The sequence below is a fragment of the Hyperolius riggenbachi genome, chromosome 4 (genome assembly GCF_040937935.1).
Source record: "Hyperolius riggenbachi isolate aHypRig1 chromosome 4, aHypRig1.pri, whole genome shotgun sequence".
NCBI classification, from domain to species: Eukaryota; Metazoa; Chordata; class Amphibia; order Anura; family Hyperoliidae; genus Hyperolius; species Hyperolius riggenbachi.
This window is the reverse complement of record NC_090649.1, coordinates 43,878,564-43,902,103: the sequence shown is the minus strand read 5'-3', so window position 1 is coordinate 43,902,103 and position 23,540 is coordinate 43,878,564. Positions and strand designations below refer to the sequence as shown.

Sequence of the window (23,540 nt, the reverse complement as noted above, 5' to 3'; positions counted from 1 at the left end):
ACCCTGTAAGCAATGTACACTGCCTAGCCTTGTGGTTGATACCAATCTGCTGGTTTACACTCAATATATATGCTGTAAGCAAGCAACACACCAAATCTTTGTCCCTTCTACTCAAGTCAAGTAGGACTGATGGTGAATTAATCCTACTTTTGGCTTTCTCTGTTTCATATAAATGGCAAGAATCTAAAATATGAACTCTGGTTGCAAGTTGTGATCTTGTCATTTTTCAGGGAAGGCCAGAATCTACTCTCTATTTCCATGATGACAACCTAACTTCACTGGTTACACAATTGTTTGGCGCTGGAATGGAGACAACGTCCACCACCCTGAGATGGGCCCTCTTACTCATGATGAAATACCCAGCTGTCCAAAGTAAGAGCCATGTGTAATTACGCCTCTCTGTAATTCTGTCATTAAAGCGGAATATAACCCTGCATTTCAACTTTGCTCTAAAACATTATTTACAGCATATTATATGCAAAAAGCATTTTTTTTTTACTAGACCAGCATTGGAAGGGTTAAACACAGAGGTTTTAAGTTCCTGCAGACGTTCAGATAGTTACATTCTATTTAGTTAGATGTATCTATTGATAAACAGTTACACACTCTTTGGCTGTCCTCCAAGCTCCTTCTCAGTGAGAGAGATGAGTCACAATAAACACTTAAAAGATACATATTTGTAAACAAAAAGTATCTAACTGAAGTTCGGATGCGTCTGCAGAAATCTCTAGGGACTTTAAAGCCCTGTGTAACCCTTCCAATGCTGGTCTAGTAAAAAAAAAAATGCTGGTTGCATATAATATACTGTAAATAATGTTTTAGAGCAAAGTTGAAATGCAGGGTTATATTCCGCTTTAATGGAAACCTGAAACAGAGCCAAATTATTAATCTAACTAAACCTTTGGACAGAATAGCTGCTGAAGGTTATGCAGGAATAGTCAGGCTTAAATACTTACCCAATCTGACGACACAGGTGACTCTCCACCCCCCTCCTCGGTATTGCGGTCACATGTTTCCAGAGACTTCCAAAGCCCCCCCTGCGTTGCCATGGCCCGCCCCTAGCTCAGCAGCCAGCTACCAATTAGGCCATAGCTGCTAAGCTGGTGGTGGGCCGTGGCAATGCAGATGGGCGTGGCCAGAACCTCGGCTAAGAATAATAAAAAAAAAACTCACCATGCTTGCAATATCGAGAACGCAGAGTGCTGAGTCTGAACAAGTAAGTATTTAATCCTGACACCGCCCAATCTTTCATCATTAAGACAGAGCTTGTCGTGACAGGCTGTGCCTTTTTTTACCAGAGGTACTCTTTAAGAAGCAAGCAGGCAACAAAAAAAGATAGCATTGATCATAGTAGACTAAGCAACAATTCCATAGAAGCTTGGATCTATCACACTAGGAAAGACTCAAGGTGCAAGCTTTGTAGAGAGACCTTAGAGGCAGTCCAACACATACTGTAATAGTGAGGTGTTGCAAGATACAGGCAAGCTATACATCACACACACTGACGGGTACAACAAAGTTTCAGGGACAATGGAATCTTAGTTTACAAGCATAGTTCATTCCAGAAACATTCTTTTAACCCAAAGCACTCTTATATCAAAGCAAATTTTCACAAAAGAATTAATGGAAACTCTACAAGCCTCCTTCAGCATCTGACTCCAAGCATTGAGCTTGCTGAGGACCTCAGCAACTTCTACTGCAGGTTTGAGTACCAGGCAGCACCCGCATGGCCTCCCAAGCCACCTGTCCCTTCATCTACATTAGCTGACCAGCGACTTGACCTTCCCCCTCTGGCTGTGAATGAAAGTGGTGTTCTGCGGCTCCTATCCTATCAAGGTTAAATGCTAGAAAAGTATTGTCACCGTATAGAGTGTCACCAACCTGTCTGAGAACATGTGCACGGCCGCGCACTCCCTTTTTCTGCTCCATCTTTACCAAATCACTTCAGGAAAGCAAGGTACCTGCTTGCTTCAAGAGGTCCACCATCATACCTGTCCGCAAAAAACAGGTTGTTTCAGACCTCAACAGCTTCAGGCCTGTGGCTCTTACATCCGTCATCATGAAAACCTTTGAAAGATGATTCCTTACACAATCCAAAAACATTTATAGAGAAGGAATATAGAAAAATATGTAGTACAACATACTGTAAAAGTAAAAATGTAAAAAAGACTTTCACTATAACTAACATAATGATCTCTATCTGTTGGCTCACCTCAACATTTTTTTTATGTTTGTCTGTAACAAGGAACTTAGCCAAATTAGTTCCTTTTTCCTACTTTTAAGGATTTCATGGAATTGTGACAATATACAGTCCCTACACTCAGGTTATGTACAATCCTGGAGCGGCAAAGAGATCTGAGCCATTGGCTCAGTTGTGATCACGTGACACCCGTATACGTTCTGTGCTAGTATATCAAGACATAACAAAAATTTGCTTGCCTTACAAAGCACTCTTAAATCAAGCAATCAAAGGTTTATCTGTATTTCATACAGGAACATTTGCACAGAAAAAGGCTAAATCTGCCCAAGTACAGCTGACATAGTCCACAGAAATTCATAGAGACTGAGATCATTTGGGACTTCTGTATTCAAATGTATAGACTGACACTGGTCAGTCAACCAAACATTAACTGTACTTGGTATTCTTATTTTAGTTACTCTTTTTATTCACTAGATGTCACCCGAAGTCCATTTTAGGCTGATTTGTACTAATCGCCTGCGCTTAAATATTCCAAAAAATGCCTCTAGTGTGAACAAGCTCTTCCTGGTTATGAATGTATATGAATTATGCAAAGTATAACCAGTCTGTGTGGCAGGAAGTTTAGGCATTCCTAATCCACACACATTTTCTCAGGCTTGGGGCCCACCACAGCACTTCCTGTAGGGCTTTCCATTTGTGATCGGCAAACCACTGCAACAGTGGAACCCTATGAGAGTTGTTTGACGTGCAGCGTTGTAAACATGGAACAATCACAAAGTGCCGCATGCAGCACTTTTTGCCTGCAGGTCCAAATGGTGATTGTTCAGGGAATCATGGGTAAAATTGCTGTACTTCTTTATCTGGAAATAATGAGTGCTTTTCAATATCGCCAAGCCACTCCGTAGCGGACCTCGGGCCTTTTACATATCGCAAATGCTTATTTGATACTACACAGTGAAAGCCTACAGAGAGAAGTTCAGGACTACAGAATAATGACTTCAGTACTCAGAAGGGGTGAACGTTCACCTTAGGTAAAAAAAAAAAAAAAACACAGACAACAGGAGCCAAATAGCACAATATGCCACTCTTTTCTGGAACAAATAACCGACATAGAATGTTTTCTGGAACAAATAACCGACATAGAATGTACTCACAAAGGTGGGTTGCAGTGAGGGGCAATCAACTGCTTGAAGCAGATGAAAAACACCAACCCATCTCCACTCGGGCAATCCAGTTTTGGCCGGATGAGGATTGGTCGCACTCTTTAAAAATTGTAGATTGGATCTGCAAGTAGCCACGCCACTGCAGGCCCAAAATTACAAACACACACACACCCTTGGAAGAGGGGAAGGTAGATTAGCCAAACAGGGGTAGATACGCCCAGGGGGGATAAAACTTTGTTAAAAGCACAATAAAAGTAAAAAATAGGAGGTGACACTAGCAAGGATTAACAAAATGATTTTGATTGGCACAGGAAGCGCGTTTCGTGGCTACTCTTCCACTTCCTCAGGTGAGTAAAAGTGATACTTTAATTCAGCCAAAAGACCAGGAGCACCTCCTGGTCTTTTGGCTGACACACCCCTGTCGTGTCTGTACTCACCAGTAGGGATGGCCCTGCTTAGGTGAACTCATGGAGAAGCATGTGTTCAGTTTGATCAGCTGATAGATTTGTAAGGTTCTGATTTGCTGGTCCTGATCATGTGTTAAACTAGGTAGTCATCACAGCAAATCAGGAACTTACAAATCTATCAGCTGATCAAACTGATCACAACATGCTTCTCCATGAGCTCTCCTAATCAGGGTCATCCCTACTCACCAATCTTTTTTTGAACAATAAACCTAAATGTATAAATTTAAACAATCAGTTCATTTTAAGAGAGTAAGGTTGAAATGTTATTGTGGTTGTGCTTTATTCTGTTATAATTTTTTAATGTAATTTAATTCTCCTCCATTGTCAAACATTGAACAGAAAAAGTTCATGATGAAATTAATCGAGTCATCGGCATGGCTTCTCCTAAGATGGAGCACAAGAAGCAGATGCCTTACACAGAAGCTGTCCTCTGTGAGATCCAACGCTTTGGTGATATAGTCCCGGCTAACGTTCCACATGCAACGTCTCAAGATGTAACTTTAATGGGTTATGACATTCCTAAGGTGAGAAAATATGAATACATTTTTTTGAGATGTTTGATGAAAAAAAATGACTCTACCCGGTTCACTGTAGATCCATTAACCATTTTAGCTGAATGGACGTGGCTGTCACATCCGCTGGGCTGCTGCGCGCTCCCGTGCTCTCCCATGCTGCCCCATTAGCCCGGAGATCAATGAATGGGAACATAGTTCCTATTTATTGATCTAAGTTCCCGGCAGAAAGACCGCCGGCTTCTTATCAGAAGCCGCAGTCTTTCTGAAAAAAGAAAAAAGTTTACCGTCCTCCCTATACTTCCTGGAAGCGAGAGCATTAGCTTCCAGGACTAAAACAAACAAACAAAAAAACTGTGGTCAACTGGCCATCTTGTGGCAAAATAGTAAAACTACATCCACATACATTTTATTTTAATAAATAAACACATATTATTACATTTAAAATTAACTGTTTACCCCCCACACTAAAATTACCCAAATACATTTTTTAATGAAGAAAGAAAAAAAAAACATAAATAGTTACCTAAGGGTCTAAACTTTTTTCATATTCATGTGAAGATGGTGTATTACTAATACTTTTTTAAATAAATTGTGATGGACGCAAAACTGAAAAAATGTACCTTTTATTTCCAAATAAAATATTGGCGCCATACATTGTGATAATGATCTAATTTAAATGGTGTAATAACCAGGACAAATGGGCAAATAAAGTACATAGGTTTTAATTATGGTAGCATGTATTATTTTAAAGCTATAATGGCCGAAAACTGAGAAATAATGATTTTTTTTCCATTTTTTTCTTAATATTCCTGTTAAAATGCATTTAGAAAAAAATAATTCTTAGCAAAAACGTACCACCCAAAGCAAGTGGTGGAAAAAAACAAGATATAGATCAATTCATTGTGATAATTAGTGATAGTTATTGGCGAATGAATGGGAGGTGAAAATTGCTTGGATGCATAAGGTGAAAAACGACTGAGGGCTGAAATGGTTAAGATCCATTTACCCCTATAAGTCTGGGGTTAGGCTATTGCCGACATCTAAATTACATTCATTTTATTGTAATTCAGGCTCCGCCTATTGCCCATGCCCAAGTTACACAGTGAGTGCAGTCATAGGCCTTAATTCACTAAGCATTACCGCATTCGGTAATGCAGAAATCAGCTGATTTTACCCATCACCTTGCCAAATGCCAATTCACTAAACCTATTACTGCACTAATAAGCCAAAGTGGTTGATATTTACCTACAGCTCTGACCAGCCGGTAACTCACAATCTCCACGCGGTAACATATTGACAGATGTAGCAGACAGCCAATAGGGAGAGCCAGGCAGCCAACAGGGAGTGCGACACAGCCCTGCTTCTCACCCCATTGGGTCCGAGACCTGGAAGGCGGGTATTCAGTCTAGCAGGGCAGTAGAAGGAGACTTTTTAAAATGCATTTCTGCATCCTTAGATGTGACTATCTGTGTGCTCTTATACAGAAACACTCCCCATGGTGGCTGCAGCAAATCTAAAGAGATGCGGGGGATGCACTGGACAGAAAATCCTGACTCCTACACACAGCCTCCCAGCTTTCTGCCCACCATCTCCACAGCTGGTGAGACTTAACGGGCAGTGAATCGAAGCATGTTCGTTCAGTAAATTACCAAACTTCTACCGCATTTGGGAAATCTTAGTGACTTTGGAAAAAAGTGTAAAAAACAGAATGCAGTATTTTACCAACCTAAATTATTTTACTGAATTACCCTTAGTGAATTGAGGCCAAAGTCATAATTGACATTACGACCTGTGGCAATGCCCAAATCCTTTGCACAGTGTAGCGCCAAAATCAGCAGTCTCAGTTTTACAGTTGAGCCAAGGCTTTAGTTGTAATCAAGGTTCCTCTGTGGGAAATTGGGAATATGTTTTGTGCATTTCAGTTTAATGAATATTGCCTATTATCATTTCAGTATTTCAAAACATGTCTTTTCATCTAGGGAACCACGGTTATCCCATTGCTGGCCTCTGTACTAAGAGATGAAGCCTACTTTGAAAAACCTTATGAGTTCTACCCTGAACACTTTCTTGATGCAGATGGGAATTTCAAAAAGAATGAAGCCTTCATCCCATTCTCAGCAGGTAATCCACAGCAGTTTTCTGGAGATAAAGCAAACCTGAAATGGCGAGAGAAATAAAAATATACATAAGTGGGGCTTCCTCCAGCCCCCTTCAGGCTGATCACACCCTCACCGTCCTCCTCCACCACCTGTATCATACGCAATTGGCCCCGAAAATCCTCAGGTCTGGGGCATTCTGTAAATGTGCAGCCCAGCCGGGAGCACGCTCCCATCCCATCGGACTTTCTAGGGCCAATTGTGGACAATGCAAGTGGCGGAGGACGATGAGGGAGCAATCAGCCTGGAGGGTGGATGGAAGAAGCCCCAGGTATGTATGTATTTTCTCCCTCCCCATCTCAGGTACCCTTTAAGATAAATTATTTTACAGGTCGCAAGAGTCCTGGTCACTTCTTCTGCTGATCTGGTCAATGCGGCAACCCAAAAAAAGTCATGAATTTGATTTTTATTGTATAAACAAAGAACACAAACTGGAATTAATATTATTATATGTATGTTCTATGGTGCAACAATAACAATATTTAACTTATTGAATTAAAGGACACCTAAAGGAAAAGGGATATGGAGGCTTCTATATGTATTTCCTTTTAAACAATAACAGTGGCCTGACTGTCCTGCTGATGAGCCTACATTTGATAAAGGCACCTGTTTAACTAGTTTAGCCTTTTGGATGTAGCTACTAAGTCCAAAAGGCTGCTGCCATGCTGCTGCACGCTCCCACAGCTGATCGCGTGTGTGCTCCCGTGCTACCACCCGTTAGCCCGGAGATCAATGAATGGGAATGCAGTTTCCATTCACTGATCTAAGTCCCCGTTAGAAAGACTGATGGCTTCTATGAGAAGCCACAATCTTTCTGAAGTAAAAAAAAAAAAATTCACGTCCTCCCTTCACTTCCTGTAAGCATGATCGCTCGCTTACAGGATGAAAAAAAAGCCATCTTGTGGCCAAATAGTAAAACTACATTTACATACATTTTTTTTAGTAAGCATACATACAATTACATTTATACATTTATTGTTTACCTCCCACACTCTCCAAAAAATACCCAAATAACATTTTTAATTAAAAAAAATTACAATAAAAAAAACAGAAATAGTTATCTAAGGGTCTGAACTTTTTTTTAATATGTATGTCAAGAGGGTATATTACTATTATTTTTAAAATTATAAGCTTGTAAATAATGATGGACGCAAAACGGAAAAAATGCACCTTTATTTCCAAATAAAATATTGGCGCCATACATTGTGATAGGGACATAATTTAAATGGTGTAATAACTGGGACAAATGGGCAAATAAAATATGTACATTTTAATTATGGTAGCATGTATTATTTTGACGCTATAATGGCTGAAAACTGAGAAATAATTATTTTTCTTTTTCATTTTTTTCTTAATATTCCCGTTAAAATGCATTTAGAAAAAATAATTCTTAGCAAAATGTACTACCTAAAGAAAGCGTAATTGGTGGCAGAAAAAACAAGATATAGATCAATTAATTGTGATAAGTAGTGATAAAATTATCGGTGAATGAATGGAAGGTGAAAATTGCTCAGATGCATAAGGTGAAAAAACAGTAAAGGCTGAAGTGGTTAAAATGGTGCAGGATAGCGGAAGTATAATATCAGTACTGATATCCTATTTCTTCATTCATATAGTAAAATATCAGTAATATTTACCAATATTTTACTATGCCCTAACCCAGGGCCGGACTTAGGTTTCACAGCACCCTGAGCATAACCAGATTTTGCCCCCCCCCCCACCAATTCATCCTCTTTGCGTGTGAGTGCACCACACACATACACTAATGGGGGGGGGGGATCTGCTGCCTAAATACACTAAAAGGGAATCTGCGACTGCAAGACCAGTAGCCTATATACACTAAAGGGGGAATCTGCCTACATCTACAAGACTAGTAGCCTATATACACTAAGGGGGGTGGGGGGGATCTGTGCCCCCAGTATAGGTTAGATAGGTAGCTGCCCCCAGTATAGGTTAGATAGGTAGCTGCCCCCAGTATAGATTAGATAGGTAGCTGCCCCCCAGTATAGGTTAGATGGGTAGCTGCCCCAGTATAGATTAGATAGGTAGGTGCCCCCCAGTATAGGTTAGAGAGGTAGGTGCCCCCAGTATTGGCTAGATAGGTATCTGCCCCCAGTATTGGCTAGATAGGTAGCTGCCCCCAGTATAGATTAGATAGGTAGGTGCCCCCCAGTATAGGTTAGATAGGTAGGTGCCCCCAGTATTGGCTAGATAGGTACCTGCCCCCAGTATTGGCTAGATAGGTAGCTGCCCCCAGTATAGATTAGATAGGTAGGTGCCCCTCCCCCTCATAGTGGAGGGGAAGCCGCGGGGAGGGCAGCCCGACCTCTCCCTCCCTTCCTCTCCGGGCCACACTTTGTGCTCCCCCCTCCAATGCAGACTGCAGAGAGAACAACTCACCTCCCTCCCTGGTTCCGATCGCCGGCGCCTCTCACTTGCCGCTGGTCTCCTCTTCTACATTGTCACTGATGCAAACCAAACTTCCTGTTAAGCAGGAAGTTTAGTGTGCATCAGTGACAATGTAGAAGAGGAGACCAGCGGCAAGTGAGAGGCGCCGGAGATCGGCACCAGGGAGGAGAGTTGTTCTCTTTGCAGTCTGCATTGGAGGGGGGAGCACGGAGGGCGGTCCAGAGAGGAATGGAGGGAGAGGTCAGGCTGCCCTCCCCGCGGCTCCCCCTCTATCATGGGCATGTTTGCCAACTTTGCCCCCCAGCAGCGGCACCAGGGGGCGGAGCGAGACGGACCCAGCCGGGGCCGCAGCTTCGCATTAAAACACAGGCGGCAGGAGCGCCCCCCTGGAAGCCGGCGCCCTGAGCGATCGCACCGGTCGCTCAGGTCAAAGGCCGGCCCTGCCCTAACCTCTCCACGCACTCACACAGAACCCTCCCTTGGTGGTGTCTAATCGTAAACCCCCCCCCCCCCCCTCCCCAGTTGAGTGCCTAACCTTAACTCCCCCCCGCCCTGTGGGCGCCTAACCTTAAACTTCCAGTGGGCAATTACTTTACTCCCCCACACTCTCCCGGATTAGGAGGATAGCCAGGTACATCTATGCAAAACATGCGCAAGGAGAAATTGGTAAAATAGTGGTAATAAAGCTTTGGTAACTTAACCGATTTTCTATTATACCCCTCTGTACCCTAACTCATATAAACCTTCCGCTATCTGTGCCTAACAAGAACCCTTCCCTATCTTGCCTAACCCCCCCCCCCCCCCCATCTATGCCTAACACTAACCACCCCCCATCCACCCCTAACACTAACTTAGCCGCATTCACCGCTATTTAGTACAGTGTAGCCAAACTACTGTTCTACTGCTTCCAGCATGCCCGCCACCTTTCCTGCAGAGTTCCCCTACACTGTTGTGGTACTCTGTTGCTGCTATTTTCGGCATCCCCCAGCGCCCAAATTTCTGGCTATTGCCAGTATTTCCATATGCCCCTTTGGTGGCACCTAATTTTCTCTGGCACCACTCGAACCCAAATTGTCTGATTCATAGACAGGCAATTTACATTGTTTAAAAAAAAAAAAATATCTCAGCTTCCATATCCCTCTCAGTTCAGGTGTCCTTAAAGAGGACCTGTCACAAACATCTTAATTGTTTTTTTTAGCCACTAGGTGGCGCTAAAAATCCGTTAGCCGGGCGCAACTACATCTTTCCCTAATCTCCGTGGCGGCCTGGAGGGGGAATAATAATTAACTCCGCTGGGATTTTGCAGGCCGAGGGAGATTACATTCTACATTACTTAGCTCAGTTGCGCCCGAACCTCCCCCAGCACTGTTCAACGCTGGAGTTTTATCGCCATCTAGTGGTTGCACCCAGCTAACGGAATAGTACCTAAAATTTAAAACATATACAAATAAGAAGTACATTTCTTCCAGAGTAAAATGAGCCATAAAATACTTTTCCCCTGTGTTGCTGTCACTTACAGTAGGTAGTAGAAATCTGACATTACCGACAGATCTTGGACTAGCCCATCTTCTCATAGGGGGGTTCTGAGGGTCTTCTTTATTTTTTTTTAAAGCACTTAGAAATGGCAGTTGCTCCGTCAAACTGCCAAAATAGTGTCCAGCGAGCAGGGAGGCTGGCCAGCATCTTTGTAATAATCATTCTCAGGGAATGCACTAAACTCAGGGAATGCTTCAGAGGCTCCCTCAGCTTAGTATTCCATTTGGGTCGGCACTGCTATTGGCCTGAGGAAGCGGGCTCAGACCCGTGAAACGCGTTGCCTGTGCTACCAATAAAATCTTTTGTTCACACACACAGATTTTGTCTTCATTGAGGTAGGCCACCTCAATCTTTTTCACTTTTAAACTGTTTTTAAACGCTTTTATATACAACCAGGGCGCCTCTTTTAAACCGTTTAGTGCACTTCACACCCCCATACGTCCACCCGTTTGAGGGGTGGAGACAGAACGCACAAGGTGCACACCACGATGTACGTCTGTCTCCCTCTTTTTTCAGAGGAGAGCGACCGCATCCAGGTCCCTAGCGACCTCCCAGAGTGGAGTCGGGTTTGCTGTCTCCAACTGCTTCCTGCGGTCAGTTGCCCCTCTGCAACCCACCTTTGTTAGTAGTTTCTTACTTTCTACATCCACCATTTTGTTTTGACGTACTGTACCATTGGGCTCCCGCTTTTGTCTCCTGTGTCTTTTCCTAAAAGGTGTTTTGACACCAACCACCCACTGCAATTCTCAGGGAATGTCTTTATAAAGAATAAAGGCCATGCTGAGAATCCCCCATGAAGAGATGGACTAGCCCAAAACCTGTTGGTAATGTCAGATTTCTACTACCTACTGTAAGTGACAGCAACATAGGATAGAAGTAGTTTATGGCTCATTTTACTCTGGGAGAAATGTATTTCTTATTTGTATGTGCTTTACATTTTAAGATGTTTGCAACAGTTCCTCTATACAGAAAGCACCAATGTGTTTGCCAGACAGGTCTGCCATGACTTCTTACAGTCCTTGCAGGCTATAAGGGAAGTATGAGAGAATCTTTATTATTATTATTATTATTATTATTTGGATCTATATAATGGCAACATATTACACAGGGCGGTACAATAAATAAGGTTACAAACAAAGATAATAGGAGTGACAGACAACACAATACAGGTAATAAGCAATAAGATACACAACAAAGTACAAGCATTAATACAATACCCGATCACATTTTCAATAATACAAGTTCACACTTTTCTGTGGGCAGAGTGCACAATCCGGTATGATACACAAGGAGGGAGGACCCTGCCAAAGGCATACAATCTAAAGGTAGGGGTGGTGACACGATAGGAGGAGGGCTGCATCAAGAGGTTCTAGGTATAGAGAGTAAGGTGGTCGGCAGGGTGGGGTAGGCTTTCTTGAAAAGGTGAGGTTTGAGGGCTTTCTTGAAGGTGTTAAAGGAAGGGGCAAGCCTGATGGGCAGTGGGAGAAAGTTCCACAGGATACAGGCAGCTCTAGTGAAGTCCTGTAGTTGTGCATGGGACTGCACATTGCGTAGGGTGGTTAGGAGGAGGTCAAATGAGTAGGGAAATGGGCAGCCAGGTGTGTATCTGCTGACCAGGTCAGATCTGTAGGTTGGGCAGGTTCTGTGTATAGGTTTGTAGGTCAGATATAGGATCTTGAAGCGGAATCTGAAGCAGATTGGGAGCCAGTAAAGGGATTTACATGGAGCATGGCTGGGTGTAACGATCGGTGTCAGCACTCAGAGAGAATCTGATTATTGGTGATCTGCAGTATCACCAAGAATGCAGATATATACCTGATTATGGATGATCTGCAGAATCATCGATAATACAGATATATTGCTAACCTCTGGACACCTATATAGTGTGAGTGGCTAGTGACCCCTGGAAGATGGGCGTCACAAGCAGGTCTGGAGAATAACACAAATGATAATACAGTTCCCTAGTCTTGGGTGCGAGGTCCGTGGTCTCAGCACCCTGGAACTAGTCTGGAGTATAACACAAATGATAATACAGTTCCCTAGTCTTGGATGCGAGGTCCGTGGACTCAGCACCCTGGAACTAGTCTGGAGTATAACACAAATGATAATACAGTTCCCTAGTCTTGGGTGCGAGGTCCGTGCTCTCAGCACCCTGGAACTAGTCTGGAGTATAACACAAAGATAAACAGAAGTAATCTGGCTCAGTGTGAATTCCCAGGTCCTCCTGGTTCAAACACACTGTAGTAAGTGTTCGCAATGGCAGACAACCAGCAACTGGCAAGCAAGCTATATATATATAGTTGCAGGACTTTGCCGCCCCGCCCGAGCCAATCAGGAGTCCAGCAGGAATCAGCTGATCGTCCTGATCAGCTGATCCATCTCCTGCTGGCATAAAGGTCCTGACTTCTGGCTCGCGTGCGTAGTTCTCCATCCAGGTGCACTAACAGACCCAGCCACACCAGACGCACGCTGCTGCGTGCAAACCGCCGTGTTGGAAGTGGAAACAGCCGCCTTGCTGCCAGTACACGCGGCGGCTTTTCCGCGTTTTCTCACACTGGGCAATCAATGGCCTATGGGCCATATCCATCACACATACACTGTTACTCTAGCCTGCCGACAGGTAGAGGCGTAGCTGGGGTTTTTTAGCACCCGGGCACAAAGACAGTTTTTGCGCGCACACCTGGACAAAATGTGCATGGCCACACATCAGAATGTGAACGTGGTCATGGGTGAAGGGGAATGGTAAAAATACTGTTTAGATAGCCAAATGTGCCACTCTTTAAATAGCCAAATGTGCCACCCTTGCCCTGTTTAGATAGCCATATGTGCCACTCTTCAAATAGCCAAATGTGCCACCCTTTAGATAGCCAGATGTGCCCCCCTAAAGATAGCCAGATCTGCCCCCCTTCCCCCATTTAGATAGTGAGGTGTGCTGCCCTATAAATAGCCAGATGTGCCCCACTTTTTCTGCTGCTGTTAACGCTTCTGCACTCCTCTGCTGAGGCAGCAAGAGAAGCAGGGGCACTTCAGGCAGCCAGCGAGCCGCCTCTCATGCATGTGGAGGTGCAGCGGTCGTCTTACAGTGCTGTGCCCAGGGACATGTCCCCCCTTGCCCACCCACAGCTACTCCTCTACCGACAGGCGGACAGATTCCTCTCCTTTCCACCTCCCTCCCTGAAGAGTGGGAATTGGCGATCACTTGAGTTTTAAGTTCCCCGTAACCACCCGCTCGTGACTCTGCATGAAGGGAGGGGAGAAGAAGAGACGGGGGAAAGTATTTCAGGAATGAAGATCTTAAAGTAACAATTTGAGAGGTAGGAGGAGAACCAGGCTAGGGTGAGGTCTTGGATACCAGCAGATTGCAGGGATTGGTAGAGCAGGGGATGATTGACTGTGTCAAAGGCTGATGAGAGGTCGAGGAGGAGGAGTATATTTCTTTAGCCTCGGCGAGCAAGAGGTCACTACGACCTTGGTGAGGGCAGTCTCTGTGAAGTGGGCTGGCTAAAATCCTGATTGTATGGTTTCAACAAGGGGTTGGATACAAGGTAATGGGTCATGCTTTGGTGGACTACGCACTCCAGAATTTTAGAAGAAAAAGGGAGGAGGTAGATAGGGGCGGTATCTGGATGGGAGTGAGGAGTCGAGTGAGGTTTTATTTAGCAGGGGAAGTTCAGTGGCCGGTTTTTATGTAAATGTATGCAGCTTAAAATGGACAAAAATAAATCTCACCTAGGTGCAATTGGTCCATTTCTAAGCTGCATACATTTGTATGACCCAACAACAACTCACATTATTGGCATGTCATTTTCCACACCTATCCATGATGTTGTTTAGCTGTGTTGGATTACTAAGCGACTAGCGAGGTACGCTCACATTGTCTTCTTTTATCAACCACAAAGCATTGCTCTTCTTGCTTGTTCCCCACCCGTCGGCCCTCCTCCTCTCTCCATGGCAGTCTTTCCCACAACTGCCTTAAAGGACAACTGTAACGAGAGGGATATGGAGGCTGCCATGTTTATTTCCTTTTAAGCAATACCAGTTGCCTGGCAGTCTGGCTAATCCTCTGCCTCTAATACTTTTATCCATACCCCTGAACAAGCATGCAGCAGATCAGGTGTTTCTGACATTATTGTCAAAGCTGTGTGTTTGATACTGGTGTGATTCCGACACTGCAGCAGCCAACTAGATCAGCAGGGCTGCCAGGCAACTGGTATTGTTTAACAGGAAATAAACATGGCAGCCTCCATATCCCTCTTGCTACAGTTGTCATTTAAAGAGGAACTGCAGTGAAAATAACCCATGCTGCCGCGGCCACGCCCATTGGCATGGGGCGGTCGTTAGGTAGTTAAAGGACAACTATAATAAAGAATGACTGACACCATCCATTGATATTTATGCTCTTTTATTGCATCAAGAATCTAGTACAGCCATCTAGCAACGTTTCGGAGAAGAACTCCTTTGTCAAGCAAGGCTACGTACAGATTAAACATACATCACAAAATTGCCATCTTCATATACAAACACTTAGATTAAACAGCCAATCAAGGGCAGTAAACCTGCTGTCCAATCACACAGGTCTTTACTATACACGGACCTGATGGAGAACTGTCCTGCTGTTCACCCATAGGTCGCTGCCACTGTCCCCGCCTTCACTCCTCAGGTCATAGTCGTTGAAGTGTCTCTGCCTCCTGATGACTGCGCACGGCTATAATCCCGCAGCGTCACCCCGCTCCGCCTATGGCGTACCTGACGTGGAACTGCGATAAGTCATGAGGAGGGCGGGCGGCACTAGGTCAACCACTTCCCCATAAGCGTACGTACATGTGGGACAAGAGCAGAGCCTGGAACATCGCCCAAAGGTGCCACCCACAGATTCATCTCTCGCCCACAAGTGGGTGAGAGCTGAATTCTTCATTATAGTTGACAGATCTGCAGTGCTGGCAGATAGACCGTGGAGCCAACCAACAGGAAGCAGAGAAGGGTGCTACACAATTTCTATGTAGTTAAAGGACAACTGAAGTGTGAAGCATAATATGGAAGCTGCCGTATTTATTTACATTTAAGCAATACTGGTTGCCTGGCTATCATGCTGATCCTCTGCATCTAATACTTTTAGCCCTAGACCCTGAACAAGCATATGTAGATTAGGTGTTTCTGACATTATTATTGTCAGATCTGACAAGATTAGCTGCATGCATGTTTTTTGGTGCTATTCAGACACTAGTGCTGCTAAATAGATTAGCAGGGCTGCCAGGGAATTGGTATTGTTTAACAGGAAATAAATATGGCAATCTTTATATTCTTCTCACTTCAGTTGTCCCTTAAAGCGGAACTGAAGAGTATCTTAAAACAAACTGTTTCACTTACCTGGGGCTTCTGCAAGCCCCCAGCAGCTGTCCTGTCCCACACCGGTCCTCCATGAGCCTCCGTTCTCCCGCCACCAGCTGCTTTTGGTTTCGCCACCCGACCACTGCACCTGCGCGGCTCTGGCCACGCGTGTCCTTCTTTGTCTTCCAGTCCACAATAGCGCTATTGCAGACGGGAATGAGTAAAAAGGATACACTTGTGGACTTACAAGTCGAGCAATGAAACAGAGTGGCGGTGGGAGAACGGAGGCTCGTGGAGGACCGGCGCTGGACAGGACGGCTGCTGGGGGCTTGCAGAAGACCCAGGTAAGTGAAACAGTTTGCTTTAAAATATTTTTCAGTTCTGCTTTAAGTTGTGTTTTGATTCCTCGTCATGCTAGATCCAAATTTGTCAATTATTTTGTTGTGAACAAAAATTTAAAAATGCTCAGTTCAGTTTTTAGGGTAGTTTGTTCATGATGCCACTTCTCTGTAATTTAAATTAACCTTATTTATGCTTTGGTCCTCAGGCAAGAGAAGTTGTGCCGGGGAGAACTTGGCTAATATGGAGCTGTTCCTCTTCTTTACAACACTGCTGCAGAACTTCACCTTCCAGGCCCCTCCCGGTGCTGTGCTGGACCTCACTCCCACTGTGGGCTCTACAAATGCTCCCATTCCATATCAAATCTGTGCTACAGCTCGCATATAAAATGTGAGCTCACGTGACCTTAGGTTGTTGTTCTGTGGAACTCTAAATCCCAGGATCAGGTCCCTATGCTGAATTTATACAATTGTAATCAATGAATAATTACAGAACCTCTTTTCCTGCATGTATTTCAGTTTACTATCAAAGTGTATTTCATAAAAATATTATTACACTGAGTGTGCCCACAGACCAACATTAGATGCATGCACGTTTTTGTTGATTGCATGACCACATTGGTTCTCTCTTGGTATCCAGACCCTATAGAGAAAGGTTACCATAGCATTGGTCTCCAGCTCTACACATGCCAGTTTGTTGTTTAAGTGTACCTGACACTGGCAAAATTAAAAAAAAAGAAAATTATACTTACCTGGGTCCTCCTACAGCCCCCTTCAAGCTGTCCAATCCCTCACCATCTTCCCAAGCCACCTGGATCCTCCTGTAGTAAGCAGCATGGTAATTCTGTCATGACCCATCTATGCTTTGAGAAAGCCCCGTGGGCAGGACGAAACGCGTCAGCGGGCGGGGTGGTCCAAACGAAGTGAGCGCTCACTGAAGCCGGAACGACTGTTTGCACCCATGGCTTCCCCCGGAGAGGATACAGTGACGGACATGTACAGTGAGGTGACGCGGAAGCGTCGGGCAGTGAATAGACTGTTGCCCTCAAAAATTCCCTTGCACAGACTTGGTGAAGGCGAATTGGCGGTATCCGAGGGGAGGACCTTTCTACCACATGGAGCAAGTGGTGAGGCAATAACATACTACTGTGATATGATGCGCAGTCGGTCATTGATGACAGTTGATCTTACCTCGGGTGAAGAGCTGGTTATATGGATATAGCACTGACACAGCACCCCACTTTTGAATTCTATAGGATACTGGAATTGCTGCAAGCCATCTATAAGCGACTAAGGTCGCAAATGCAATAGAAATGACAAGCAAGTATACTATAGGTGACCGGGAATCATAGCAAGGTGCTTATAGAGCAGGAACGTATGGCCATACAATATCTGGTGTGAGTGTGAAGGCCTTGCGGTGTGCGCCAGTGGAGGGCCCACATACTGTACATGTCAGTAGGCGAGTGGTGGACCAATTCGATTGGCATAGGCGTGAGCCGGGCGATCGATATATGATTATAACCCTTGCCTTGACAGTGGGAGAAGATATATTGAGCTCAATCTGTTTGTGAAGAAGGTACAGTTCAGTATAGTGGGTATGGGTCTCAAAACATGTAGATATTTGATAATCTTGTCAATAAGGGATCACCACCACCACACCGCATGGTTCCGGACTCACCAGATGGTAGGGCGTATGCTAGGCCAAGTTGCACATTGGGACACTTAGGGCCGTCCCTCACCGCCTCTGGGTAGTCCACTTGCTCACAAATCAGTAGCCTTGAGCTTGCCACCATGCATAGCAATAGAGTTCCTCAAAGGAAAAGACTCCACATAGTGTAAAACCGTACAGTTTATTAAAAGTATAAAAAATCAGTTGCACTTACAATCTGAAGGCGAAACTAGTAGCATAGAGTTTTTGGGACGGGCTCTCCTCCGTTATGCTGGGCCCCGGCTGCTGTCGTGTATCCCCTGCCGTGCTAAGAGTTGTGTCCGTGCGCGCTGCGGCCACCTCTGCCCGGTTAGGACGCCGTTCCGTCTGCCCACGCCTGCCAAGGTATGGTCACTCTCTCACTTCCGTGCCTAGGCCCCGCCCGGGCCTAGGCACGGACAGCCTGCTGTTTCGATAGCTCTTTTTCAAGCCACTCAGACTAAATGAAATCAGCAATTTTACATGCTTATATAGTTTATTTATTTATTTATTGTATTTATAAAGCGCCAACATATTACGCAGCGCAGTTGCAAATGATCACATCAACCAATCAATTTAAACTTAAAATGGCCAATCATATCACATCACAAGAGAAGTGGACCTGATGGAGAACTGCAGTAAAACCAACAAACATACCTTATGTGAGTCAAATATAATGAAAAGCTTTGCAGACCTGTGCTTCCACATAAGAGAGCGGAGAATGCTGGCCGGGACGTCAGGTGGGGGCGGAAGCGCATCACATGACTAAACATCAACCAATGAGAAAAAGGCTGACCGTGCACCAATAGAAGTGCAGTAACTACGCCGGCGCACGGATCAGCAGGAGACTCAGCGTCACATCACAGATCTCTGTATGTGAGGTGCAAGCCCCCAGCCACCATTGCAACCTGCATAAACATAAACAAAAAAAATAAAAAATAAAATACAAAAATAAAACAAAAAAAGAAATATTATAGCTAGTTCCCCATAGAGCACCCCTCCATGTGGATTCCATTGACCATGAATAGGAAAGGTAATTCCCACACTGAACAACCTACAACAAGAATCATGTTACAAATATTCAAATACAAAAGCTCAAATCATAGTCGCGATTTAGACCTCCCACACCCATAACATTGAGGCCTCTTTCACAGTGCGACTTTAAAGTTGCACGTAAGAAAAAGTTTTAACACGGACTAACGCACAGCAATACTAAGTCTGTGCAACATTCACCGTGCACACGTTGCATTTTGTGTGTAACGTGTAGCATTATTAGAAAGTGCTGCATGCTGTGCGTTATACACGTTATTAGCTGCTTTGGACTATTTGCACATGCTCAGTAATGACCTGGAAGCATACTTTTCATTGCCTGTATGCCCTACTGTATGTGACAATAACAGGGCAGAGGGCATAGAGTTGCGTTGTGACATTTTTAGGACGTTGCGTTTTTAGTTTGCGTTGCATCTTTAACTTCGCATCAAAACGCAGCGTCCCACTGTGAAAGTAGCCTACGTTTTCTAATCCACCAGGCTTCTCGCTGTAAAAGCTCCCCCTGTCTACTCAGTTGTCCTTTCCAATGTGTGGGCACACTATCAATCACCTGTACCCGCATATGGGTTAAATTATGTCTGAGCTTTTGTATTTTAATATTTGTAACATTTTAAGTTCAAATTGATTGGTTGATGTGATCATTTGCAACTATATAAGCATGTATTTAGGCTAAGTGACTTGAAAAAGAGCTATCGAAACAGCGGGCTGTTGCCACCATTGCATAATTTTATTGGCATTTCTGTAATTTTAATGGCAATCTAATAAAGAGCTATCTTTTAATTTTTTAATTTTGTGGTGCCAGTTTTTTTTTTTTTTTTTGCATATTGGTGTCTGGTAGGTCTTATTGGTACTGTGACCTTAGGCTTGGGCACACAAGTTTTTTCCTCCTTCTTTCAAGCTTTGTAATTTTATCTTTTTATTTTTTTTTCCCCTGTGGGGGTGGGTTGCACTGCTTTTTACCTTTTAACCACTTTGCCCTCCTTGACGTATAAAAATGTCAAGGAGGACATGCGCGCTCCCAAGCGCTCCCGCGGCCGCGGGAGTGCACGCGCACTCCCGGCCGCACATTCGTTAGCCCAGGAATCAATGAATCGGGCTATGGTGCCCGATCACTGATTCTTCTCCCCCGCAGAAAAAGTGACAGCTTCTCTCGGAAGCTTCGCTTTTTCTGATGCCTATGTCCCTCTAAGCGTACATTGTACGCTTAGAGTGATGTCATGTAAACAAACTCAAGGTTGCCATATTGTGGCCAAAAAGTAAAACTACAACTAAAAGTAAAAAAAAAATCACAATACACAAATATTTCACTAAATCAAACACTATTTACATCCCACCCTCCCAAAAATACCCACATCAAATGTTTAATAAAAAAAAAAAAAAAAAAACATTACAATAAAAACAAAGAAAACACACAAATATTTACCTAATGGTCTAAACTGTTTAAATATCTATGTAAAGATTATTTTTTTTTTTTTTATAAGCTTGCAAATAGTGATGGATGCAAAACTGAAAAAATGCTCTTTTATTTCCAAATAAAATATTGTCGCCATACATTGTGATAGGGACATAATTTAAATGGTGAAATAACCGTGACAAATGGGCAAATACAATACTTGGGTTTTAATTATGGAGGCATGTATTATTTTAAAACTATAATGGCCAAAAACTGAGAAATAATGAATTTTTTAAGTTTTTTTTTCTTATTCTTACTGTTAAAATGCATTTACAGTAAGGCAGCTCTTAGCAAAATGTACCCCCCAAAGAAAGCCTAGTTGGTGGTGGAAAAAACAAGATATAGATCAGTTCATTGTGATAAGTAGTCATAAAGTTATAGGCTAATGAATGGGAAGTGAACATTGCTCGGATGCATGAAGTGAAAACGACTGAGGGCTTAAGTGGTTAATAAATTATTTGAAATCCTATATGGTAGTCATTTTTTAGGGTGTTAAATCCTGCTTCTCAAAACACTGCTATGCAGCGGCATAACTAGAAATCACTGGGCCCCCCCTGCAAAACTTTGGATGGGGCCCCCTTCTGCCAAACTAAACCCCACTCTCTTACTTTCTGCACAGGTAAACTAAGAACCAATGTTATTCGATTGGCTATTGCACACTTGAATGTCACTTCCTTTAATTCCGTCCACTTACAATACAGTGGGCAGCATTGCAGGAAGTGACGACAGTGAAACGCACGCTGGAACACTGAAGAGGTGAGTCATCCCCGCCCGCTGCTTCTTAATAATAGCAGCGGCTGCTGCTGAACTTCAGCTACAGGGGGAGAGCAGATCGGGGACCCAGGTGAGGGAGGGGCGGTCCGACCCCCCCTCCCCGCCGATGTGCCAAATACGCCCTTCCTGCCCGCTACCCCCTTATTCGGCGTATGCTACGCCGCGGGTCGGCTGGTTACTGATATTTTACTAACTAAAATTAACACTTTAAATAGTAGACTATTGGCAAATTTACCAGTATTCTACTATCTGCACTGTTCCTGCATCCAATTTTCCATGGCACCTGAAATTCACGTAAGCCTCTGGCTATTTATTATACATTGTGGCTATGGTGCAGGGCACTTTATTTACAGCACATTTTCTCTTTCATTCTTTCATCATATCAGGTACTGGATTGCATCTGGTTCGTTCAGATGTTCTGCTACTTTTTCACGGAGATTTGTACTTATGTCAGTATGTCAGCCACTCTCCCTGCCTACCCTGGTGTGGTTTTAGTTGCACGCATAATTTTCCACTGGCTTGAGTAAATGTTCTCTACATTCCTCCACTCTTTTTTGGCCTTTGTCACTCTGGTAGACCTTGTTGCCGATTGTCTATCATTTTTTACAATCTTGGTACTATATCTTTATATCTATTGGTGCTATATCTTTATGTATATTCTCTAAGCACTTGTCCAGATGATTATAGGAATAGGTCGTGGTGGTTATATATTTATTGAATACTGTATTTTAATCCCTGCCTAGGTCTCTTTGGTTTTTAGAAATAAATATATTTTTAATACTAAGGCCTGATGAAGGGCATATGCCCGAAAAGAACTACTGCAGTTGCCGAGAAAAATATTGGCTCATCTACTCCAAACAATTTTATGATTGGCCTCATGAAGATGCAGCGATTAATGTGCTTTAAAGGGGCACTATGGCAAAATGATGCAGATAGTTGGCAGGCAATCCGGATATCCGCAGAAATCCGACTGTTGAGATACTGTAACTAAGGAGATGACGTCCCTGACGTCATTGAGCCAATCAGAGGGCTCCCAGGGGCTCCCAGCAGAAGCCCTAGCAACCAATCACAGAAGGGAACCCTGGCCAGCCCCACCTGACCTCATTGAGCCAATCAGAGGGCTCCCAGCCTAAGCCCTGGCACACAAACACAGAAGGGAACCCTGACCAACCCCCCCCCCCCCCCTGAATGATAAGGAGTGCTGCCATGATGAGAAATCTAGTCCTTGCTCCAGTGCTGCTGGCCTAGCAAGTGCTGTATACAGTGATAAACCTAAAGCTGTTCAGTGATTAACCCCTTCACCATCACTACACTATCGTTATATTGTTAATTAGGTAGCAGCTAGCTTGATTTCATTCAGTGAGTGACAGTCAGAGTGTGTGCTGCAGGCCTGCTGCAGCTGCTATGTGTCTGTGTGTGTGCTGTGCACAGACCAGGCCAGCTAGCCTTAGCTACAGTATAGGTTAGGTTAGGGAATAAGATTACTTGTTAGATTAGTAGTACTAGTGTTAGCTTACTACAGAACTGCTGTGCTGTGAGCAGTGCCAGTGTGACAGTTAGTGTGCACTAGTGTCTTCTCCTCTGCTGTCTGACTGACATTTTGCACATGGCACTTTGCACGTGGCACTTTGCACTTGGTACTTGGCACGTGGCACTTGGCACTTTGCACGTGGCATGTGGCACATGCAAAGTGCCACGTGCAAAGTGCCATGTGCAAAGTGCCATGTGCAAAGTGCCACATGCCACGTGCAAAGTGCCACGTGCAAAGTTCCATGTGCAAAGTGCCACGTGCCACATGCCATGTGCCACTGCCAAGTGCCACATCCAGCATGCTCCTGGCAGACGTTACACCTGCTGCTGCTGCATTGCCCTGCTCCTGCTGCCTTTGTTGCTCCCACCACCAGGATGCCACAGGCCACTGCTGTTGTACTGATACCACCTATATTTAACCCAAAACACAATTGCTGCATAATTTTTTGGGAGGTGTCTGGGCTGAAAACTACCATGTCCCAGTTGTGCGGTTGGACTTTGAACACAATGTGGGCTGCACAACCGCTGTCTGGAACCTAGTCCTGATGTTAATTGACAGCCATTTTTTTTGGGGGGGGGGGGGATTTTAAGTCCCCACATCATCAATTAGTGTTTCCCTTTAAAAAATAATGATGCTACATGCCACATTTACCCTAAAAAAAACGTTTTAAAAGCAATTTAAAGGCCACTTCTAGTTTTTCTATCCGGATATCCGAATCCGGCCGGATACCCCGGATACTGAGGTCAGATATCTGATTCGGATTGGAAGAGTTTGAACTCGGATATCCAATCTGGATCGGATATCAGGGTATCCGGATCCGAATCCAATCCGGATTTTGAAAAGGGGTATCCGAGCAGCACTGAAAAGTAGCTCCTAACACTAATTATGCCCTCTTACAGGACCGAGCTGCCGTCATTAGAGATGTCGCGAACC

The 23,540-nt window shown here is 44.1% G+C and overlaps 1 protein-coding gene across 1 annotated transcript in view; it reads left to right on the top strand.

The window, feature by feature from the left end:
• The window catches only part of LOC137504634 (uncharacterized), a 155,201-nt gene that overhangs the window by 48,291 nt on the left and 83,370 nt on the right, over positions 1-23,540 (top strand). Inside the window, exons 7-10 of the mRNA XM_068233215.1 lie at positions 231-372; positions 4,170-4,354; positions 6,325-6,466; positions 16,322-16,492. Of these exons, the coding sequence (XP_068089316.1) occupies positions 231-372; positions 4,170-4,354; positions 6,325-6,466; positions 16,322-16,492 (640 nt within the window). The remainder of the gene's footprint in view (positions 1-230; positions 373-4,169; positions 4,355-6,324; positions 6,467-16,321; positions 16,493-23,540) is intronic.